The sequence below is a fragment of the Cavia porcellus genome, unplaced genomic scaffold (genome assembly GCF_034190915.1).
Source record: "Cavia porcellus strain 051 isolate PalLab524CR breed Dunkin Hartley unplaced genomic scaffold, mCavPor4.1 scaffold_14, whole genome shotgun sequence".
In the NCBI taxonomy this organism is placed as follows: domain Eukaryota; kingdom Metazoa; phylum Chordata; class Mammalia; order Rodentia; family Caviidae; genus Cavia; species Cavia porcellus.
In genome coordinates, this window is record NW_026947497.1 from 71,047,957 (window position 1) to 71,071,067 (window position 23,111).

The 23,111-nt window shown below is 36.2% G+C and overlaps 1 protein-coding gene across 2 annotated transcripts in view; it reads right to left on the minus strand.

The window, feature by feature from the left end:
* The window catches only part of P3h2 (prolyl 3-hydroxylase 2), a 146,136-nt gene that overhangs the window by 32,788 nt on the left and 90,237 nt on the right, over nucleotides 1-23,111 (minus strand). For both annotated transcript variants that reach the window (XM_003476941.5, XM_063261231.1), the window contains exons 2-6: nucleotides 10,534-10,686; nucleotides 9,304-9,493; nucleotides 4,980-5,111; nucleotides 2,339-2,481; nucleotides 1,740-1,829 (exon numbers count right to left, since the gene is read on the minus strand). In XM_003476941.5, the coding sequence (XP_003476989.3) occupies nucleotides 1,740-1,829; nucleotides 2,339-2,481; nucleotides 4,980-5,111; nucleotides 9,304-9,493; nucleotides 10,534-10,686 (708 nt within the window). The remainder of the gene's footprint in view (nucleotides 1-1,739; nucleotides 1,830-2,338; nucleotides 2,482-4,979; nucleotides 5,112-9,303; nucleotides 9,494-10,533; nucleotides 10,687-23,111) is intronic.

A 23,111-nucleotide genomic window follows, 5' to 3' on the forward strand; every position in this document is an offset into this window, starting at 1 on the left:
TATTAAATTAAGAAAACATTTGTAATTTGGTTGTTATAGCATCACTTACATAAACAAATTAAAAGTACACTTAAAATACTCCAAAGATGTAAAATATTAGGCAGCTTGAATCTTACATCAAAACACAATACATGTTTTATTTAAAAACTTAATGAAAAGTAAGCTAAGCTTAATGCAATTTTGGCAAAGGCAAGGTGAAGCAAAACTAATATAGGATTAGCTTGGACAGCCCTCCTTTATGCCCAGAAAGTGACCTGAAAATTAGTTATATAGAGATGCTTGAAACATCATTCAGTTCACTATTTTATGTTTTATGAAAGAAGTAGGAAAGAAATGAAGTTCAGCTTGATTATTTGTCTAGGATTTTCAAACTAGTAAGTGACATATTCTGGAGTCTCCTGGGATAGCATGATCTTTTCAAATAATAAAAACAAATGTGATAAAAATGTTACATGTGAAGCATGACCTTAAGTTAATGAAATCATGTGTCAGTGAATATATAGCTTATCTAAGAAAAATGATAAAATATAAATGAACAATGCTACAAAGAATGCTTTTTTAATATTAATATGTATAACTGAAAACTTATAAACCAATAACATATATATATATATATATATATATATATATATATATATACCAGAGATAAAGTCCACATCTAGGCAATTCAAAAGAGAAAACTAAGGTCAAAAAATGTGGTGCACACTTGTAATCTCAGAATAATGAAAGCCTCACACGGAAACACTGAAAGTTCAAACTTTAACCCAAGTAACTTAGTAACTGAGACCTAGTTTCAAAATAAAAAATAAAAAGGATCTAGAGATGTAGCTTTGTATAAAGGAACTGGGTTCAATTCCCAGTTATACCAAAGGGGAAAAACAAGAAAAAGAAAGGAAGGAGGGAAGGGAAAAAGAAAGTGAGGAAGGAGAGGCAAAAGAAAGGAAGAAAATAATACAATAAAATTGATGGTAAACTGGTACTTTTATGCAACACTACAGAAATTATCAGAAACATTCCCTTGTGAAAGCAACTAGGGTTTGAGAAATTTAAAATCTTATATCTTTGATGGCGGAGAAATTCTACTAGGATTTAGTCTAAGGTTACTGTTCAACAGAGAGAGAGAAATGCTTAATGTATTTGGTATGCTAAAAATCAGAAATAATTCAAATATCCAGCAACAGAAAAAAGTCATTGTATATCAAGATTCTATGTATGCAGCTAGAAATAATTTTAAAAGCTATACAGATACAGAAATGACTTATGTTTTCCTATACAAAAATCAGAAAGGGAATCTGCCTGTCCCACGACATTAATTCTGTAAACGCTGTCTCCAAATGAAGAATGATTAGAAAGCACCATAGGATGTGGAGCTAAGGCAGCCGGATCACTGTGACTGACGTTGTTCCTCTCGCAGTCTCCTCAATGTTTCAATAACAAACAAGCATGCCAGGAAATACTAAGTGTTCATACAAAGTGTGAGGAAACAAAACAATTCCAGGGCAAATGAATTGCATTCACAATACGTCCACCAGATCTATCTGCTTGACGTTGGATCTCAATGGTATGGACACCTGCTACAAATTTTTAAAGTTCATGTACTGAGTAAATACTCTTCCTCCTCAATTATTAATGCAAACAGGACACTGAGACGCTCAACAAGTGGGGGTGGGGAATAAAACCATAAATAACTCTGCTGACAAATCCTTTTAATAAATTTCATTTTTCTATCTGGACCTTACTGGTTCAGTGTATGAAAATCCCAGACCCTCTGCAGTCGATTTTATCAATTCAGCTTCAAGTTTATGACGTTTCACAAACATTGCCGCATCCTAGGGGTGAAATAAGGAAAAAAAAGAAGAAGATATTTATGTCAAATAATATCTAAGAAATATTAAAACAGAAATCAGAGAAGCAGAGAAGAAAAACTCACTTTTGGGTTCTTAACATGCTATTCTTTAAAAGTACAATTTGCGCTTTCTTTTGTGTCAGCCAGGGTTAGGGTTACGGTTAGGGTTAGGGAGACTTGACATGCTGATGCTCAACAGGAAACTAAAACAGGACAAGTCTGGCACACCTTCATTATATATGTCACTTTTATTACATTAAAGAGCTAACGGAAATATTCAGAGCTACAAAACCATATCCCCAGGTAAACATACATTTTTCACAAGCTAACATCAATGAAAAATGTGCTTTTGGTCTAAATAAAGTATTAGAATTAAATTCCAGAACTTTTCCTAAATTTTCAGGTTCCTTTAGGGGCAGCGTTATAATTCTGTTAATTCTCCTCAAAGCCTGTAGCAGTAGAAGGAATTTCTGCTCTGAACATGGGTCTTACCTCTCTAGCCTCAATGGATGCTGGGTCTGTGCTATCCTCCAACAGACTTTCATAGTAATCCACATTGTCCAGCACGTCCACGTCATCAGCATGGAACAGGATGTAGGCCTTAGCACACTCCAAAGCTTTTATATAGTCACCAACTGAAAGGCCAAGAATGTACAGGACATAGTCAGCCTAGTTCTCTGCACAGAGGACTTTAAAGAAAGGCATTGGTATGTACACTGATGTTAGTATCAGTGACCAGGGAAAGAGAATACAAATTGAGGCTGAACGGAGTAAACAGAAATGTAGAGAAAGGATCTGACTTGAGATATGAAAAGAGATCACCTTTGATCTGCTTTGGTGCTACATGGTTTGCATACATTATGAAAAGTCTTTGCCTGAATATTTTTGTGGAAAACTTATTTAATACAAATACACAGCAGAACTATAGGAGTTAATTTTGATTTTTGTAGTGATTTAGGTTAACTAAACATCCTGAGGATGACCTTCAACGTCAAAGATGCACTGTTTCATACAAAATGTATGAATGGGATAAGTGATTTTAAAATGATACTTTTCATTGCTGTTAAGTTTGTGGTAAACTGGTACTTTTATAGACTACTCTGGAGAACCCCACACACACAACCCACCCCTCACTATACCATTGCATCAAGCTCCTAACAGAAACAATCAAAAATGTTTCAGCCGTGAACTCTCTGTTGGAAAGCATTCGGTTATTACAAAGGAATATTTAGTTTGAAAGTTGTATGTCATGTTTTCAAATAGGTCACAGCCCTGCATTTCTTTTTAAAGAAGTTCTTTCTAGATACATACCCTCAAAGATGGCTCATGGCTCTGGTTTTTAATAAAAATGACAATTAGGTAACTCTCTCCACTCCACTGCTTTCACTCCTGATAAGCACATGATTTATTATTTGCCATCAGCACCAAGGCAATGAGTAATGCTTTGCTTTTGAAAAGGGAGGGAATTTTCCAAAGTAGCCCGAAAATGTTGGCTTAGTTTCTCTCTTTTTTTTTTTTAAAAGGGAAATATTTTACTACTGACTTCTATGCAAGACACCGATGCTGGAAATCATGAGAAACAATTAGAGGAGCAATGATCTGAGAATTACGATCTGTCAGAAAGCTAAGTGAGCTTAGTCATTTCTCTGTAAAATAAAGATATTAGACCACGTAAGTCTAAGAGCAGTTCCAGCATCCTGAATTCTATTGCTTTTAAACACAAAAGAAAGGGACTGCCGATTTGGCTCAGCAGCATAGGCGCCTGCCTTGCAAGCATGAAGTCATGAGTTTGATCCCCATACCAAAAAAAAAAAAAAAAAAAGTAAACACAAAAGAAGATGCTTAATATCTCTTAGTAAAATAAAACTATTTTGAGATACCAATTTTCCCTAGTGGACTGGTGACTATATAAAATTGGATTCATATACTCTTTTCAGGAACAATAGAAAATGTAATTCACATGGAATAAAATTTTTAAAAATACATGCAGTAAAATTTGACAGTGTCTATCAAAACTACAAATGAGTAAATTTTTTGATGCAACAATAGTACTTCCAGATACTCATAGATAATTATATATAGATATGGAATGACATACGTGAAATGTTATGCACCTAAAATTAAATGTAACAGCAAAAGATAATCACCAACTTCCCATCAACAAAGGGAAAATTAAACTGTAGTAAAATGATATGCAGATATAAAGAAAAGTGGATGGGGAAGATCACTACTTACTGATAAAATTAAATAGAACCATGTAAAACTGCCGTAACTTGACGTTTCACAGATCTACCTTAGTACAAGAAAAATCGGTCAGATGCAAAGTGAAAAAAAATGTACCAAATAGTATAAATATATGCTTATTTTTGTGTCAAACATGGGAAAATAAATTTCTGTGATTGTGTGTATAGATCTGTTATTATGTATATGACTTTGCAAGAATAAGTAAGAAATTGGGTTAAATGCCATGATATCCAGTTGTGGAGATAGGGAAGAGGAAAGGTTTTACAGTATTTGGCCTTTAATTCATGTGGGTGGATCTTTATTAGAATTAAATTTAAAAATCGAGACACATTACTCTAGTACAATTTTTAGGAAATTACATTGCTATTAAGTTCTGTATTTTATCCACTTGCAGTGTCACCTGCTCTGTTCACCCTCAGTTTCAGCAATGTGAAATGAGGAGCTGCTGAAACTAACCACACACACAACTGTAACCCCAAATTGTGACTGTCCTCTGGACTTGGTTAAGAAGTGCCTTGCACATTAGCAAAGCACCCTTGCAGGTGTGACTGCCGGGACTTCGGGAGAGCACCCTGGCCCTGGCTTCTTCCTCCCTGGCACCTTCCTCCTCTGTTCTCTGCTTTCCAGTAGCCATGAAGTAAGCAGTTTACTCCCCTACACCCTTCTGTTATGATGTCCCTGCCAGGGAGCTGGCTGACCATGGCCTGAAACCATGTGCCAAAATCACTTTTTATCCTCTGAGTTGAAGATGTTAGACACTTTGTCCCATCGGTGGGAATGGCAATCAGTACACTGATAAAGTAAACCAAGCAGAGCATTGAATGAGGGAAATATGGCTGTGGTAATAAAAACAACCTCCGCAGGTCTTCAGAGATAAGCCATGCTTTACCTCGGTAGTAGGCAAACTGCAGGTAGTCGTAATGCAGAGGAAGAAAGTTCTCGATGGGTGAGAGGCGGGCGGGGCGCGTGGCAAGTTCCCTCACGCACTCATGCTGACAAACCAGCACCTGCATGTAGTGATCTGGAAGACAAGAGGCAAGAGTGAGTCCTGCCGGCTGTGACAGCCATACCTGGGTCACGGGTCCAGTCCCACAAGGTGCTTCTAACTCTCCACACTCAAGGGAGAACTCACTCTCAGTCTCCTTTCCAGACTGTAAAACCTTCTCACAAATTCAGTGATTTGCCACGAGCTCCTTCCAGTGGTGATGGGAACAGCAGATCCCCCAAACTACCTGCCTCATGCCTTTTTCTATATGATGTGTTCTTTTCTTCCCATATCAATTTTTTAAACCATGCCTGAAAGTGCCAGGGAGCATTTCATTGTGTGCACACCCAGTAAGAGATGGCTTTCTTACTTAACAATCTCCAGGCTTCATGAGGGATGCTTTACAGGGCCTGAAGTGACTAGGATCATCAGGACTGAATGACTGGTATCATTAGGTTAAGAAAGTGTTCAAAGAATGGAGCCACCATATATGTACAGAGCTCAGAAGGAGAAGTAAAGCAAAACTCTCCTTTTCCTCTTTAATATTTCCAAGACAGAGAGGTAATGAAAACAGTTTATTGATATCCACTGATCAGGACTGCATTCTACCCAATTATAAATCAGTCCATCACCTGGTCATTACATATTGTAATGAATACTGGGAAACTTGTCTATTTTTTACCAGGGAGTAGTAAAGTAGGAAAAAGGATGAAAACTAAAGAATTTTGATAGGAGCTAGATGTGGTGAAGCACATCTCTAGCTAAGCTACTCCAGGGGTTAAGGACTGGAGATCATTTGAATGAAGTACAAGATATTCCATGTTTAACAACCCCTCTGTTTAACGATTGTTCAGAATTACAACCCACCACTTGGATTTACAACCTATTTTTTGGTACAGTTCTGTATATCTTGTTTATAGTTTCAATGTCTTTGTTTTGTTTGTTTTGGTAAGGCACACTTTGTTTATGCAGTATAATACGTTTTGCTAATTGTACTGTCCAGTGATGTACTGTAGTTTTGCATGGTCTTATACTTCACAGTACAGCGTTAGAAGAGTTATGCAAATAAAAGTAGCCATTGTTCTGAATACTGTAATGTACATACCACATACAATTTCTCATTTGTCACTGAGTTGATTTAATGAGCTAGTCACAGGACCAGAAGTTCCACTTTGAATCAAGGAGTATCTAAGCTTCAGACTACTCTGAGCAACATAGCAAGACACCCTTCTCAACAACCACAACCACAGCAGCAATGAATTTTAATAAATATTTTTTCATTTTTACTCCTTCCTTTCCTCATCCTTACCTCACATATTTTGCCTAACTTTAACTTTCACTCTAAAGTTGGAAATAGTTTTTCCAGGAAGAGAAAGATTCATTGACATTTATGCCTATAAGGTTCCCCAGAGGAGAAAGGTATTGTTTGATGCTAGGGCTGCACAGTATAATTCATGATAACTCTGCTTCTTCTAAGAGGTGCTGTGCTTAGTCTGAGCTCAGCTTGGCTCTGGGTGATCTTAAAGAGTGAACTCAGAGCACAATGGGAAGGAAATAGGCAGTTTCTAGTGGTGACAGTGGTGGTGGTGTCAGTGGTGGTAGTGGCAGTGTGCGTGTGCGTGTGTGTGTGTGTGCCCACATTAATGCCCCAGTTTCAACAATCTGGCTAAGTCAATCCTTCACAGCACAGCTAACAGAATCTCCAAAGTCCCCTAGTCATTAACTCCAGCTGGAGTTTGCAAGGGGAAGAATGAGTTCTCTTTGTCTGGTTACATGTTGAAAACAAAGTATTAGCTATTTTATTTCTGATGGAGAAAAACAGCAAATACTCTTCAGCTGTTTTTTCCTACTCATCTCTGCAGGTCCCTTTCATTCTTATATACACACATTTCTTCTATTCCAGCTAGTGAGCAAAAGGGAGAGGTGGAAAACATATCCACTGAATCCAAAACCTGAATGAAAATATTTTTCAGGGCAGGATATAAATAGCAGCAAAATGGAAGTGAAAAGGGATATACCCTTCAGTGCTTAAGTAAGCCGAGCCATGGGTAAATAACTGCATTCAGCAGCTATCTGTATTTCCTCCAAGTTTTAATCTCTCCCAACTCTAAATTCAAACGCAATGCTTTTCTGATACAGTCTGTACTTTAAGTGCCAGTTTTCTTCCTAATTTAGGAGAAGTTTGAACTAGACATAATTTACAATGTGAGAGTTGTCATACCACTTTTTATTAGTTCTATGCCTTGCCTGCTTTCTATCTCAAATGTGACTGTGCAATTAATATGTTTTTAATAAATCTGAGATCCAAGTTACTTGTGTGGGAATACACTTTGAAAGTTCCTTTTCATAATAATTTGAATATGCTTCAAATTCCCAAGACACTTGTATTTTTGTAATTTCTGATAATATCTGGTTTAGTCAGAGGGACTAAAAGCTCTTTTTAAAGAATCACTTTTTTATTAAAAGTTATGATTTTTACATTGGTAGTTGTGTTAAAAATTAAACAATCTGAATTAGAAACCTTCTGTTCTTTGGCAGAAATCAATATGCTGTATGTGACCACTGTTCATTAAAACATCAGTTTTATTTGATTACCTGTTAGCAACTGCTATCTGGAACAAATCACTAAGTGTTAATCTATGAATAGTTTTCAGTCAGTTTCTTCGACCAGATCTAGGATATTCGTCACAACTTAAGTAGATAGTGGCTGAAGCAAAACTGGCCAAACCACTGAACAGAATCTGTCAAAGTCACAGAGACCCATGGCACATGTACAGAACACAGAACCCAGGATGACTCTGCAGCTCCTGAGCACTGTATGCAGAGCCAACCAAAAGAGTGCTCTTTTCCATTCATCATTTTCATCTGGTGTGAAGCCAAGTGAGCCTTCTGCTGGGCAGTTTAAATATGGCACTGGGCTGAGTTTATTTATTTATTTTATCTTTTCCCTGAGGTTCATTATTTTCGGCTTTTTCTTTTCTTTTTTTTTTTTTTTATTTTATGGAGGAAAAAAACCCCAAAACTTTTTGAAATTATAATAAGAGAATAGAAATAGTTAATATAATATATATTATTATCTTTAAAGTAGTTACTCTGAGTACAAGACACGGACATAAGAATTTCTTTAAGCGATATTAGCACAAATCTTTCTTTTTAACAAACTAAGAGAAACTTGTGAGTTTTTTTTAAAGGAGGAAAGGTTTATTTATCTCACTGTTTGTAGAGGTTTCAGTCCATAATCAGCTGGCTCCAAGGCGGGGTGGCATATGGAAAAGGAACAACAGTTCATGGTGGCAGAAGATAGCAAAGGCAACTGGAGGGAACTTGTGAGTTTTTGACAGGACAACCCTTGCAATGCTTTATCTACATGAGGAGGAAGGCAGTCCAGGAATTCCAGATACAACACACCTCTTTTACTTATCCTCAGGGTCACTGTGAATCTGTTTACCAACTAGCTCTCACTCTGTGAGTGTACTTCTTTTCTACTTTAATAAATGTACATCCCGAATACCTTCCCCTGTGTCTTGTCCAGTTCTTTCTTCCAGACAAGAAACTGGAAAGAAATGCAGTAACATAACTTTTCCTGGATGTTCACAGAAGTTTTAGGGGTAGTGGCAAATGGGGGTGTGGAAGTAGAGCACACAGTCCCAGAAACCGTAACATAGTAAACCATAATAAAAGAAAGCTTCCCATTCCCAAAGAAAAGATTCAGTGTAGAGAAATACATAGCAATAAAAATGGAGAACACACATTAAACTGGTGTCCTAATGAACAATGCTCATAAAAATACAAGCAAATGGATCAGGCAGAGGCCCAAGGAAACAATACAGACAGGTCAACTAAATTATGATATGTCAAAACAGTGTTGTATTACCTAGCCGTTAAGTATAACAAAGTGATCTATCTGTACTTACTTGAGAAGAAATCCGCGATTCATTGTTAAGCATAAAATAAAAGCAAAAATAAAAAAGTTGAAAATCAATACTGATAGTATTAACCTATTTTTATAAAAAATGCAATAAAAGAATTTTAAATATATAGATCTATACAAGTGGGAGAACAACTGCAAAATTGTAACTACAAATTTATCAATAGGAATCAGGATGGATAGACATAGAAGAATCTTTTATGCTTTATAATGCATGCTTCTATAATGTTGGAATATATTTAATGAATGCATGTAGTATTTTATAATTAGAAAATGACTAATGAAAAAAATGAACTTTACCTGCGATGGTTTCATAGAGACCCGCTTTATAGCCTAAGTAATTGTACTCTTCAAATCTCTGAGGCCCCTCACACAGGGCTCGGCACTCCGCATCTTCATTGAAATATTCTCTTAAAGCCTTTTCAAAGTACTTGATAGCCAGTTCAAAGTCATCAGCCTCATAATGCTTCACTGCTGCACTGTAGCTCTCCTGCAAAGAAACCGAAAACAGAAAGTGCTGCATTTGCAAAGAGAAGGACATTTAGGAAGGTGAGGAATCATGGAATGAAGAAGGGCTGCCCTGGGAGGTAAACTATAACCTCCCTAGATTCAAATAACCAAAGATGAGAGAGGCTCAGGGAGCAAGTAGCCTGCTATGCTACAATCAACTCCTTCCTGAGCATACATAAGACTGTTTCCGTGGTTCTGCCTCTAAGTAGGGCCATGGAAAAAGTACAGAATAGTAGCTGTGAATGGAAATGATAGTCACCCCCAGGCTTTGCCCAATCAATTAATCACAAATAAATCCTCCCACCTAAAATCTTCTCTTGTCTTTTACGGCAGTTATGGGGGCCACACACTGAGAATAGTTATGCCACAATTTGGAAGTGCAGAAAAAAGGTCTTTCAATGTGTGACGTTAGATAATACTTTATCCTAAAAAAAGAATTCTATAGCTATACGAACATCTAATTTGAAAAATAGAAGTACAATGAACAAGGCTCTGGAAACAAAAGCTAGAATATCACAGTGATCTTAAAAATTTCACATTGGCTTCGATTCCTAGGTATAAATGCATGTGTTGGAAACAGGTACAAAGGTATAGACCTGCAGGCTGTCACACTCAGAAGGCTGAAGCAGAAGGAGCTCAGGAGTTCAAGGCCAGCCTAGCAAGACTTTTGTTGAAAAACACAGAAGTGGGAAAAGGGAGCTGAGGCATGTGGAAGGAGGCAGATGTTTGTATAATATTCCAGGTTTTATCATATACTGATTTTCTATGTTAATTTTCATTTCTTCAATGTTTAAATTCTCAAGTGAAATTTTTGCATTTTTAATTTAAAATACTAAACATTTTCTCATTGTTTTTCAACCTGATAACTACAAATTTCATCTGAGAAATATGAAAATACAGAAAGGTTACCCGAGATGGAGAGTCAACTTGAGATACACGTCCACATGAATATGTTCGAGTCAGAGGAAACTCAGGGGCCCTTGGTCCCATGTCATAGAAGACAGGGTCCCAAGAACTCACCAAGTGTGGCTTGGCCTCTCGATCTACCAACTGGTGTGATTCCACACCAGCCATGGTTCTGTAATTCTCGATGTTCTGCTGCATTTCCATGTGCTCAGGGTTGGCCATGAAAAAAGTGTGGGCTGCCTGTGCTGCCTCTTCCAGCTGGTCAAGCTATAGAGGGGAAAAAGGAGGAAAGGAAGACAAATACTTGTAAACCAATCTCAGGGAAATAAATCAGTTCAAGGTCTCATAGCATGATATATGTATGTCCCCTTTAATATATATTCAACTGCCATAGTTAAGTGCCAGGAAGTTAAAAAGCAGTATGTTAATAAACAATATGCAGATATTTTGACTTTGGTGGAAATAAATAGGCTTTGTTCTAAATTCATTGTCTTTCTCCTCTTTTCTAGGTAACAGAGTCTACATTGTTATGCTTGTTTTATGATCAATGAGATAAAAAACTGCCAGGACTGGGTGCCGCCAGTCCATTTTTCAACATTTTTGTTTTGTTCTTTTTAAATTTCTTTCACTGTTTAGTTATTAGTCCTGAACATTAGAGTAAAAACACTTTTCTCATTTTTCAAAGGATGGCATAGGGTAAATTCTTCTTCCCAAGCTTTCAAAGGTAAAGGATCAAAATTTAAAAGGAGTAAATTATTCTAATACATGAGAGATGCTAAAACTTTAACTTTGATTTTTACTGATAGAAAAGGAAGAACTTTTAACAATCACTACAGAGGCAATGTCGTTTTCTTCCTTAACACCTCCTCCGTGGAAAAAGCAAGATTACTGATATAAAATCGAATTCACTTGATTTAAGATATTTTGACTTAGGCATTAGTTAGGGAGAATGTCCACAGAAAAATCTACTTACTTCATATCAGAAAAACGAATATTCATACTAGTTGTCTTTTTCATTGTGAAATCCAATGTCTGTTTACTGTATTTCAAAGTGTCAAGAAGTGAAAGTCATTGTTACAAAGAATAAATATGAAATCACAGAGTGTCATTTAGTATTCAACTGGGTTTCTTCTGACACTCTACTTAAAGATTAAAACTTAGAAACCGGGTTTCTTCTGACACTCAAAGATTAAAACTTTGAAAGAAATAGTGGGTACAGTCCACAGTGACTATAGTCAGGTAACAAGTGAATAACAAGCTCTCATCAAAGAAAACATATACTGATTTAATTTATGATCTGGTATTCTTAATTTTGTTTCAGAAGTACAATCGGATTCCTTCTTTCACTTAACTTTCATATTCCTAACTGTTATTGGGCTTCCCTTTATTAAATATTGCCTGGGGCTAATTCTTTTCATCACTGTTATCTTAGTTCTCAATATTTTTGCTCCCGAGATCATTTTGACACTCAAAAACTTAACTTTGCATCTGAATTCATTCTTAATTTTAATTATCTCTATTCATTACACATCAGTATAGATATATATTAATTACTTAGGTATTTGTGTATGGGAGTAACAATTTATACAGGTACTGAGGCAAAAAAAATGTTCTAAATTTTGTGTTAGGTGAAATTTACTGGCCAAGTAAACCTAGAACAAGTTATTTAAATACTTGTGCTTCAATTCCCCCTTAAGAAAAATAAATGTTCATAAAAATGGCACACTACCATCTACTAAATAGGATTTTGGAAGGATTTAATCGTGTGGTATACATAAATATGTTTCGGAAATCACTAAAGCAATAAAAAGTGAATGATATATGATTTATAAATGTAACTCAGCTTCAAGGATATGGATATGGTTCCTTAATGAGGCGTAGAATCTGAATCTCCAAAGGCTACATCGTTTATGAGGATCAGAGGGATTTATAGGGATTTACGATTAGTAAAAGCTGTCTCCTGTAGTAGTAAACTATAAAGAAGGAGTAAAGCAGATTTGCACTGACAAACACTGATTCTATCACAGCAGACATTAAAGTTGAGGGAACATAAATAAATATTTTGTTAATCTTTTTCCTACTTTCGTGCCTTGGCTTGATCTGCTCCACTGATGTATAGAGCCTCTGCCCTGTGTCTTTACATTGAGTTCACTCACTGGATGTGGTTGGAAAACACCAAGGCTTTTCTACTGAAATGTAACACACCTTTCCAGGCCAAATTACACTTTTCTAAACCTGCAGTTATGGTTAAACACTGCAATATCATCTTATTTTTATTCCTTCCCTTGTTTTTAATCCACTTTACACTAATTTTGTTGCAGTATATTTGCATCTACTAGAGAGGTTTCTGTAGCTAGGACCCATATGAAATTACATTTTACTTTTCCATTACTTTAAATATATAGTAATAGTGTCTATGAAAAGAGAAAAAACTATACATATCCTTAACATACAAATCAAAATGTAGTTACATGTAAATGTACCCCAAAAACTACACAGTACTAAAAGAAATGAATTCAATAAAAATACATCTGAAGTTATCTTTCACAATGAGAGTTTCAACACAGAAAAATGTGACTCGATGACTCTTGAAAATATTGAAAATCTCAATAAATTTGTTCCTTTTCTTAAATTTCACTACATTGGCTTATTTATTTGGTGCCTTGCTATTTTATAACCTAGAATGGAACATAATATCATTCTCCCCTATAAACAAAAAAGGTGATTCCATGACTGATCATTGAACCATAAAACTTTCTCATGAACTGGACCTTTCTCATGAACTGTAAGCCAGACTCTATAAAATAAATCATTATTTTAACTAAAATCTTGATATATTTGCACTTCATTTTTGAATCAAATTCATAAATTGGCCATGGCTAGAAAAGACAGAGCCAACATACATATATTACATATAATGTCATGTTATTGGGTGGATATCATTACAAAGCCTTGTAAGCAGCAGGTTTCAGGTAGAGGAAGCAACTACTGACCACGCCGCTGACATAAATCAAAAGAAAACTGCATGTGAAGGATCCAATCTGGGTCTCCTTTAAAATATAATTAAAACAAACCACAGGAGAGGAAAAGTCTGTGCATTAAAAAAGTAAAATTTGAAATAAAGAACCACTGAGGAAAGGGGAATTATTTGACAAGGTATGATATCAATCTTCTAAAGGAAACCACCATTCCCTATAAAGTGAGAAAGAGTGGTAAGAAGAGTCTTTAAGAGATTCTAGATCATTTCAATTCAGGCTACGAGGAACTAAGGCAAACATTTCCTGCTGGTTGTGCAGAAGGAGGACTGTACGTGGCAATCATGCCGCATGGAGAAAGAAATGAGCCCGACTAATTCAGCTCCCGGGTATGTCATGAATTGGTGAGGGAATGAGGCTGTCTCATTTTCCATAGCTAGTAATAAAGGAGGTATTTCTAAAGCACGCATTGGCAATAAAAATATCTTCAGTAGCTATCCTTTGACCACAAAAGAGATTCCAGACTCTGTGCCATGACATTTAATAATTCCAGGAGTTGGCTTCAGTCTTTTTAATGTCACTTCCTTCTATCTGCCATTAAGCAACATTTTCTCAGATGAACTGAATATCCAAAAAGTTGCATCACCCTATTCAAGAAAATACACATAACTCCACCACTCCAGTCATATTCAAATTTCTTCCTTCCTTCCTTCATTCATTAATTCATTCAGCAAATATTTATGTCACATCAACTCTGCACCATTCACTAGTAGTCAATGAGAATACCTATGTGCCCAAAGCAGAAATAAACCCTGATTTCTATCTGCTTATGCTTTCATTGAAGGAAATAAGTAAATAAGCAATATAAGTAACTTCAGATGGTGCTAAGTGCTATAAAGTATGAATGAAAAAGTTGCGAGCATTGGCTAGAGCTGAGGTAGAAGAACCATTCAAAATAAATTAGTAAGGAAAGATCTCTGCAATTAAGTTTTGATCTGAGACACTACGTTGAGAATCCAAGCATGAGCTTAACAGAAGAAAGAGTATTTAAGTAATAAACTGAAAAATTTCTAAAGTTGAAAAAGCCTTGCTGTATTTTATAAGCAGAGCACAGACTAAGGAGGGAGATTTGAGAAACCAAGGACAGATTGCCTGCAGGCTATGATAAAGTCTGAATGACCTTTCCAAGTGCAAGAGAAAACTATTAAAGAAATTTAAGAAGGGCTGTACCAAGATCATATACACATTTCAAAATGATAATTGAAACTGCTTTATAGAAAACAGACTTTGAAGCAGGCAGGAAAACATTGCAGTCATTTGGGTCAAAGTCAATGCTTTTATTTTGCAAAATAGGAGAGCATAGGTCATCTTTTTCCTTTCCTCTCTACTCCTTGCTTGCCATTTCTTTCTGCTCCTCTCCATTTGGTCCATTCTTGCTATGCTAATGCTTCGCAGCTCAGAAGGCAGATACACAACACAAAAAGATGTAGAAAAAGTATAAATTCATTGTCTTTGAAACTAGGGAAAACAAAGCTCAACTACTTTGAATATAAATTATGTGCACTAAAGAAAAAGATCCATTTCTAAAGCACATTAAAAACACATAAAGTATACTCTCCATGTACTTCAGATATTAGATCTCACATTTTTCTCAGGAAGACTGAACAAGGAGAATAAAACATCAAATCATAAAGAAGGAATTTCCATTCTTCTACTCAAAAGCCAACATTTACAATAAAGACAGGAATTCTTTCCTCCATTCACCATCCTAACTTTGGGAATTGATCCAGTTTCATGCACTTCTTTTTGATGAGATACTGTGTTTTGCCATGGTCTTTTACTTACATCCCACAATTAGCAACTCTGTAGATTCTTCACCCCATATGGAGTTGTCTACTTAAGGACAAGCATGTAGGGCTGGGGACGTAGCCCAGTAGCACAAACACCTGCCTGGCAAGTACATGGTCCCGAGTTCAATTCCTGGTACCAACAAAACAAAACAAGTACTCAAACTCTAATGACAAGCCTGTAAACAGAACCTCAAGACACAAAGTCTTTAAACCAGAGAGGAATCTTGAGTTCTCTCTAGCACAATTTGTACAGTAGCTAGGGATAAGGAAACCAATAGGTTACACCTATATATCATTGATGACATATTCTTTCCAGGGATTTTATCATTTGACAGTCACCAAAATTACCTTGAAGTTTGGCTAAGCTAAGGTGATTTTCATTTCCAAAATCAAGTAAGTAAATGTATGAGTTTTTAAAACTTTAGAAACACATTAAAAGAATATTCTTAAAATTAAAAATACAAATTTGAAACAAAATTTGAAAGCAGTTTTACCCACTAAATTCTGTAAACTAGTGTTTCAAGTGTAGAATTAGCTTATTTTAAAAAATTACTAAACATTCATATATAAAAGTGTCAGCATTTTAGACTAATCAAAAATTAGCTGCATAAAATGACTTTGAATTTTATTTCCTAATTACTGATAACATCCTTTATATTATATTAATAAATTGGTTAAAAGATATAGGCATAAAATTATATTCATAATTCAGGAAAAGGAAATATTGATTTTCTTGACAAATATATACATTATTTTCAATATGCTGTAAGAAGACTATACCTGTTGTACTTTTGGCTTTGATTTTTAAAAATTGCAGCCTAGTATTTTTTCTCATTTATAGTCATTATATTGCATTGAAATTCTAGCATATCAAAATTATTGTTATATTTCTCTTGCTGAGATTCTTGCATTTCAAAAATAAATTACAAATTAAGCCACGCGCAAGTACAAATTCCCTATGCTGAGTGTGACTGTCATATATACCTAACACATACCTGATAAATGTAATTAATTTAAAAACATTAAAAATACATTATGAAAGTAGTGACTTTAGTAAGATAACTCAAAGAACTTTTGGACACAGGAAAGGTACAATTTGTTAAAAAGAAATAAGACCATAGTAAAAGACACATCTAGAATTTATTTCTGTCTCCATCTCAAGATAGAGCATCTGGAAACCACAAATTTCAAAGAACTCAGTAATTCAGAAGTGAAGCATCCATGCTAGTGTTGAAAATGACCTTATCTTTGCACTTATGGAATTGTAGCCTAAAACGTAGTCATGGTTATAAGTAAATATTTATAACTTTCAAAATGCTACTTGGTAGGGATAAAAAGGGGAAGTGAAATTTCTAAGGAGTAACATTTCCTCTGTGGAATAAGTTGGAAAGGAAGAGCACGTCTTTGTGAAGCATTTTTTGGACTCAACTTGTTAGGTACTTTTATTCAGTTACCCAGGGGAACTGAGCCTGATTAATAGACTCCCGCTCTCTTTAAACAGTCTAATGAAGTTTTAATCTGATGTTTACATCTTAATGTCACACATTAATATTGAGGATCTCCTGCCAGGCAAGGCTACGCCATGAGCTCATGGTCCCAGCGATTTTAGTCCACAATATTCTGCAAAAGGCTCCTTCCCCATATAAAACCCATTTCTTTCTGGATAAAGAAAACACTAAAATGAAGAAGCAGAAATTTTACACATGGAGACTATTTCAGAAAAGAGCCTCTGATGTTAAAACAAAACAAAATAAAACAAAAAGCTCAAAGTGTGTGCTTGTTGGACAAATCCTTAAAGCCATCTTGTAAACTGTCTAACTTCCTAAGGAAGGAACCGCCAGATTTTGTCTGGCTGCTTGCTGGGCACGGAGGACCCTTTACTACCAGTGATAGCATGGGGACCAGTGATCTCTCCCTTGGATCCAATGAGATTGGGTTACTACTGTTTTTGGTTCTGAACACTAGAACAGGGTACAGCCGGGTAACTGAACAGGAATCTTAACCTCTGCAGTGTTTATCCAGCCATCTCCCTTGAGGTGTCAGAGGATGACTAATGATTACCGAAAGGCGAGTTTAGGCCAAGACCTCTCTGCATCTGCTTCCTGCTACTGTTTTTGGAAATCAAACTCTAATCCTGTTTGAAAGTTCTGCTGGAAGTACCTGCCACTCATCTCATAATCCATTTTGCCAACGTCCCAGGATGACTGTATTCTCATCACTGTAATGCACAAGTAACTTTATTCACTTCAGGTTTTGAAAAATAAGTGGAAACAAAATTTCCCTTTATATGAGCTGAGAACTATACTGCTTACCAGTATGATGTGACTATCATACTTGTAGGCATAATCTAGTTGTGAGATTGTTAATAATAAGAATCCTTGTACATTACTGTATAGTTTGAAAAGTGCTCTGTGACACTAACAGTAAAAGTGAAAGCAATTTAAAAGTAGTCATTTACTGAATGTCTACTAAACAGAAATTTTAAATTTTTCAATAATGTGGGAGATGAGTTCCTGTCTATGTCTTGGACCTGGTGCAAATATTCATTCTTTATAGAGCACAGTATGAGAACAATGATTTATGGCACCAATTAGCAAGTTATGCCCAAACAAGTGTTGCTTTTAATTTTAGAGATAATAATTCATATTTTGCTTTTGCCTCATTTTTCATTATTATAAATGAAAATGAGTGTTACATTTCCATGATGATACATGAAAAGGTTTTACATGGCCATCACTCTACTAAGGTTAAAAGTCAGCTTCCTAAAGTTTGCTTTCAGATGAGCTATAAGGAGTTCTTAGCAGATGGTTCATATTTTTCCCCTAAACTGTAACATGTCACCATCATTTGAATTTATTTGCTATGAAAGCAAAATGCCAAATGCCTATAGATTTTGGTTTTGACACTACCCTCTGAAAATCAGCAGTAAAATAGTTTAATTCAGACTTGGAATTGCTTCTTCTGATGGGTATCTGAAGACAAAACACTTCATCATGCTTAGGGTCTCTGAAACATTGTTCTGTGAAATGCCAAAGTAACAGGCATTAAAGCTCTGTCATATGCAAAAAAGCCTGGAGACCAAGGACAGGGAATTAAAGTGTGGCTTTATTTCTTGTTTCCCCCATAGGTACTCATGTTTCTTAAGGGAAGGGCAGAGAGAGAAAGAGATATATGGAAGAGGTTAAAAGCATTAATCCACTAGGCCTTGGGCTGCTGACAATTGTAAGGGTGGCAGGATTGCACTGGAAACAGGCTGGTGAACTAAATGAGTTGAGAAGGGCCTTAGGGATTAGCGAACTTCCTAATAAATTCTATCATTAAAACTTCCCACATACCTGATATTTGTTCTGTCTTGCCAGTGATGAGGCAAATATAATATTCCATGAAACTAACAGAATATAAGAAAAGTAAACAAGTAAATCAGAAGTTTTTCCACTTGTGTATTTTGGGTTGTATAATATGCTACAATCTTCTATGAAACGTAAACTTTTCTCTTAGGGGATGGTTTCCTCAAACAGTATTTCCAAACACTTTAGCTCCTGTAAGGAATGTACCACAGCCACAAGCCAAAGGGAAATTCACTCCAAAGGAGCTTCCAAAAGAGCCTGGGATCTAGTCAAGCACTGACCACATTGAACTGACAGGTGCTTTTAATATGATGCCCACATAGTTTTATCAAGATAAGTGGTTTTGATGATAGAGACCTTTCAGTGTTTCATAAGCCCCTCTGGCATCACACCTGCACCTTTTCAAGTATTAAATCCCAGGAATAACCTTCAGGCTGCATAAGAAATGAAATAGCCCTGCCATACGAATAGGTTTTATACAGAATCAAACATTTTCTAGACCTCAGGCTACAGACTGCACTGAAAGAAAGTTCTGACTCACTTCAATTTCTGAGAAAGTTAAAACTTGGCAAAAAATGTATTTACTGACTAAATGTGAGGGAGCATCAATTGTGTTCTTTCTGTGGAATCTCCATCAGCTGTATGAATGCTCACTTCTACTAGCCTTGGAGAAGATGGCCCGAAATTCTCATTCAATCATAAAACCCTCCACACTTCATTTTACAGGTAGGCAAATGTTTGCCCAGAAAAGTAGTGCCACTGTTATCATTAGAATCTGTATCTTTGATTAAAATATTCACAAAATCACACTGTGGATTTTAGTCACCTTTATCCCAGAGTAAAAGATCACTGCCTATTTTATCCATGTGGCAAACACTTGCTAAGCATCTCTGTCAAACAATATCAGAATAAGATCTTGTGGAGGTGAAGTTTTTGGGGACACAAAATAAATGTGACATGATCTTGACCTTTTATTAAATGCAGTCCAGGTGGAATAAGAAGATAAATGTGGACCACAGCTGGCTATAACTTAGATTCTGCAGAATTAGAGGGCAGAAGAGCCGGTGTCAGGCAACAATGTGGTCTATGTAGAAAAAGAAAAGTGTAAAATCATAGTAACCCAAAAGGTTTCTCACTGGGAAATTGGGAGGGATTAAGTGTTTCAGCAAACATAAAACATATGGCAATCTCAGATACAGCAAAGCATGAGGAGAAAAAATCTGGGGTGTCTCAGATAGCAATTTGGCTGACCTGGCTCGTGTGTTTGATCTGGATTTCAGGGTGTTGTAAAACAAGGGTAAACAAGATTGTACTATGGGGGTTATGAACAGTAAGCCAAGGTATTTTGGGTTTATTACCAAAAAAGTGGAATATTTCAAAGCCAGTCAACTAAGTATATAGTATAAACGAATAGAAATTAGTATTTTATGTGGTTATAAAGTTTGGTGGTTACTTCCAGAAAATTATCTAATTTTAAGAAAGCTTATGTGTGATAACTGGGAAATTTACAAAGAAAGACATCTTCAGTTCAGTGAAGAACCTTGATGGAGATCTGATCAACTGATTTCTTGGCAAAGTCTTCACTTGAGATCCTGTTTTCCACATTTTCAAACTTTTTTTTTTAAACAATGACCTTCCTTTCTCCTTTAGAGTAGCTCCAAAGATTATCAGGTTTCTGAGATTCTAATTGGTTGATGCATAAAGTTTAGAGCACACTTTACTAATTTTTATGAAAGAATGACTTTAACTATAAAATCATCACCTGTGCAATATCAAAGTCCGAAAATACAGGGCCAATTTTATAGAACACCTGATATAACATTTTCACTCCTATGTTATTTGGCTGAGATAATTGAAGTTTGGAAGGAGAAAGTGTTGAAAGTGTTCTCAGGTCTATGTGCATATTGAGCCAAAGTGGAACCTGCCACTTGGTACTTGGATTTTTAAAGTTCTAGAACTTTCCAGTATATCCCACTGCACCTAAAGAGTGAGTGGCCACGACACATTACTCAGCAGAAAAACGGAGAGTCCACTATTTCCAACAAGGAAAACAGTGACACTTAAAATACATTCCTTCAAATGTCAGTGGCAGAGAGAACAAGTCAAATTAAAATTCCTTCTCCATGCCATCCAGAAGGAGCAAAGTAAAGTTGTAAAGTGACTGCTAATGAGCATAAAAGAGAACTATAGGACTGTGTTCACATGAAAAGACTCATTTGATTTGAAACATAGCCTAGAAAATCATATCAAATGGACTGTGAAATTATATTCAGTGGTTAAAAAAAAATCTCATGGCTTTTGATTTCAATTTTGCACACACTGCGGGTTGATGTTGGCTCCCTTCCCCTTGACATTTTATACTGTGACAGAGTTTAACAGCTGAGTGTTTGGTCTAAGAAAAGAATGCCACTATGTACTTCCACATGTGGAATCTAACTTCCCCACTGTTTCTGCACATGGTACTATAAACTGTACATTCCCATTGGCCTAGAGGTTCAGTCAGTCTATTCCACCTTTCAGTTCAACCTGCCCAACTGTTAATGAGGGTACCCTGCTGGGCACTGGGTGGGTAGAATGGTGGGTAGGAAACTGATACAATTTCTGCTTTTAATAGCTAATCGTAGGCATGAGTGTGAGAAATCTGGGAGATAGTGATAACTTGAGTAAATGATCTCAAGAAAGCTAAAAAGTTTTACTATAAAGATACAAGTAAGTGCCAGGGATATAGTTCAGTGGCAGAGTCTGCCTGGCCAGCACAAAGCCCTGAGTTCAATCCCAGGTTTAAAAAAAAAAAAAAGTAAAGAATAAAATTCAAGTAAGCGAAAGCACTTTTTCAATAAGCAGCTTTAGATCCAGAAAGTTTTCCTGGAGACCTTATTATGACGGCTTAGATTTCAATAGGCAGTGCTTCTATACACACTTAGCATTTCGCCATACCAAGGCACAAGTTTCCTCCACGCACAAGGACCAGTTTATTAGAGCAACAGTGATGGGAGTGGTGTTGAGAGTAGCACAGAACACTGAAAAAATATTTGGTGGCCAAAGCGGGATAGAATTTGTGAGCTAAGTGCGTATTTTGTTGTATTTTAGGAAACACGCAAAAATGATAAGGCAATGGGGGTGATGTGAGTCTTTTAAAACATTTTTTCAGAAACATCTGCATTTGATTACAGAGGAGAAAGTCTCAGTTACTTGTTTGCACTAGTTGCACAGGGAGGTCAGCTGGGAGATAGCTGGATTAGACAAACCCCACCTAGCAGCAGGAGACAGTACAGCCTCCTCCTTTCAACCAGGTGTCAACCTGGCCTTGAGTTGGAAGAGTTAAGGATTAATGCCACCAACTCACACTTCAAAAGTGTACTTGAGGAGGCAAGTCACTATGGTGCTACAAGGCCACATTTTCCATTTCTAAAACACACATTTTACCAATTCAATCTTTTGTATTTTAAAGAGCCAATTGTAAGTTCAACTTTAAACCAAAGAGAAGCTTTTGTCACATTATTAGTGAACAAAGTCTTCCATCTGGAAGTTGCTGCCTCCAACCTTCCTATCCAGAAGAACATGTGGTCCTATTACAAATTAATATGAGCAGCTTTTGTTCTTTTTTATTTGAAAACATTCCTACGGGGCATTAGAGGAATTCTCACTGGCTTCTACTTGGAGACAGTGAGGCAGAGAAATTCTTTTATTTTTTCAAATCTTTGCCCTGAGTCCCTGGTAAGCAGAGGAAGTCACTATGGGAAAGGCTACCTGCAGTGGTAGTTATTAACTTCTGCAACTTTGTTACAGGAAGTGGAGTTGCTTGAGACCTTATAGGGATAGAAAGCAGATTAATGAGAGCCTAAACCTCTACCCTTTCAGTCCCAGATTTAATGTAAAAATAGCTAGTAGTAAGTTACTGGATGCATTTTGCATGTTTTTAAAGAGAAGAATAATTTTCTCATCAATTATTTTATTTAAAAAGTTTAGCATAAATTATATGAAGTCATCATCAGAGAAAAGTTAGACTGATTCATATCTTAATTTTCCACACAAAAAGAAAATGTCACAGAGGTCAAGTAGCAAGTGCTGATACTCTTCTCAAACATTTAATATGCCACAGACCTTTAAAAAGTATCTACATCTTATCACATGTAATGAGTTGAATTGTTCCACCAAGATTCATATACTAAAGTCTTAAGTCTCATAAGATAATTTGTAATGTGATTTGGAGATAGGACCTTCAAAGAGGAAAATAAAGTTAAATGGAAGGTGTTAAATTGGGCCTAAGATGGCCTATCTGATATTCTTATAAGGGAAGAGAATGCAGAATGGTATACAGAGCTGATGTGCAGAGAAAATGCAGACATCAGTGAGCTAAGCAGAGAGGCTCCAGGAGAAACCAATGCTGTCAACACCTAGATTATAGACTTTGATCCTCCAGAATTGTGAAAAAAAATAAATGTTTGGTATTTAAGACACCTATATGTCGTTGCGATGTCATTATGACAGCCACAGCAAACTAATAAACCACATTGTAA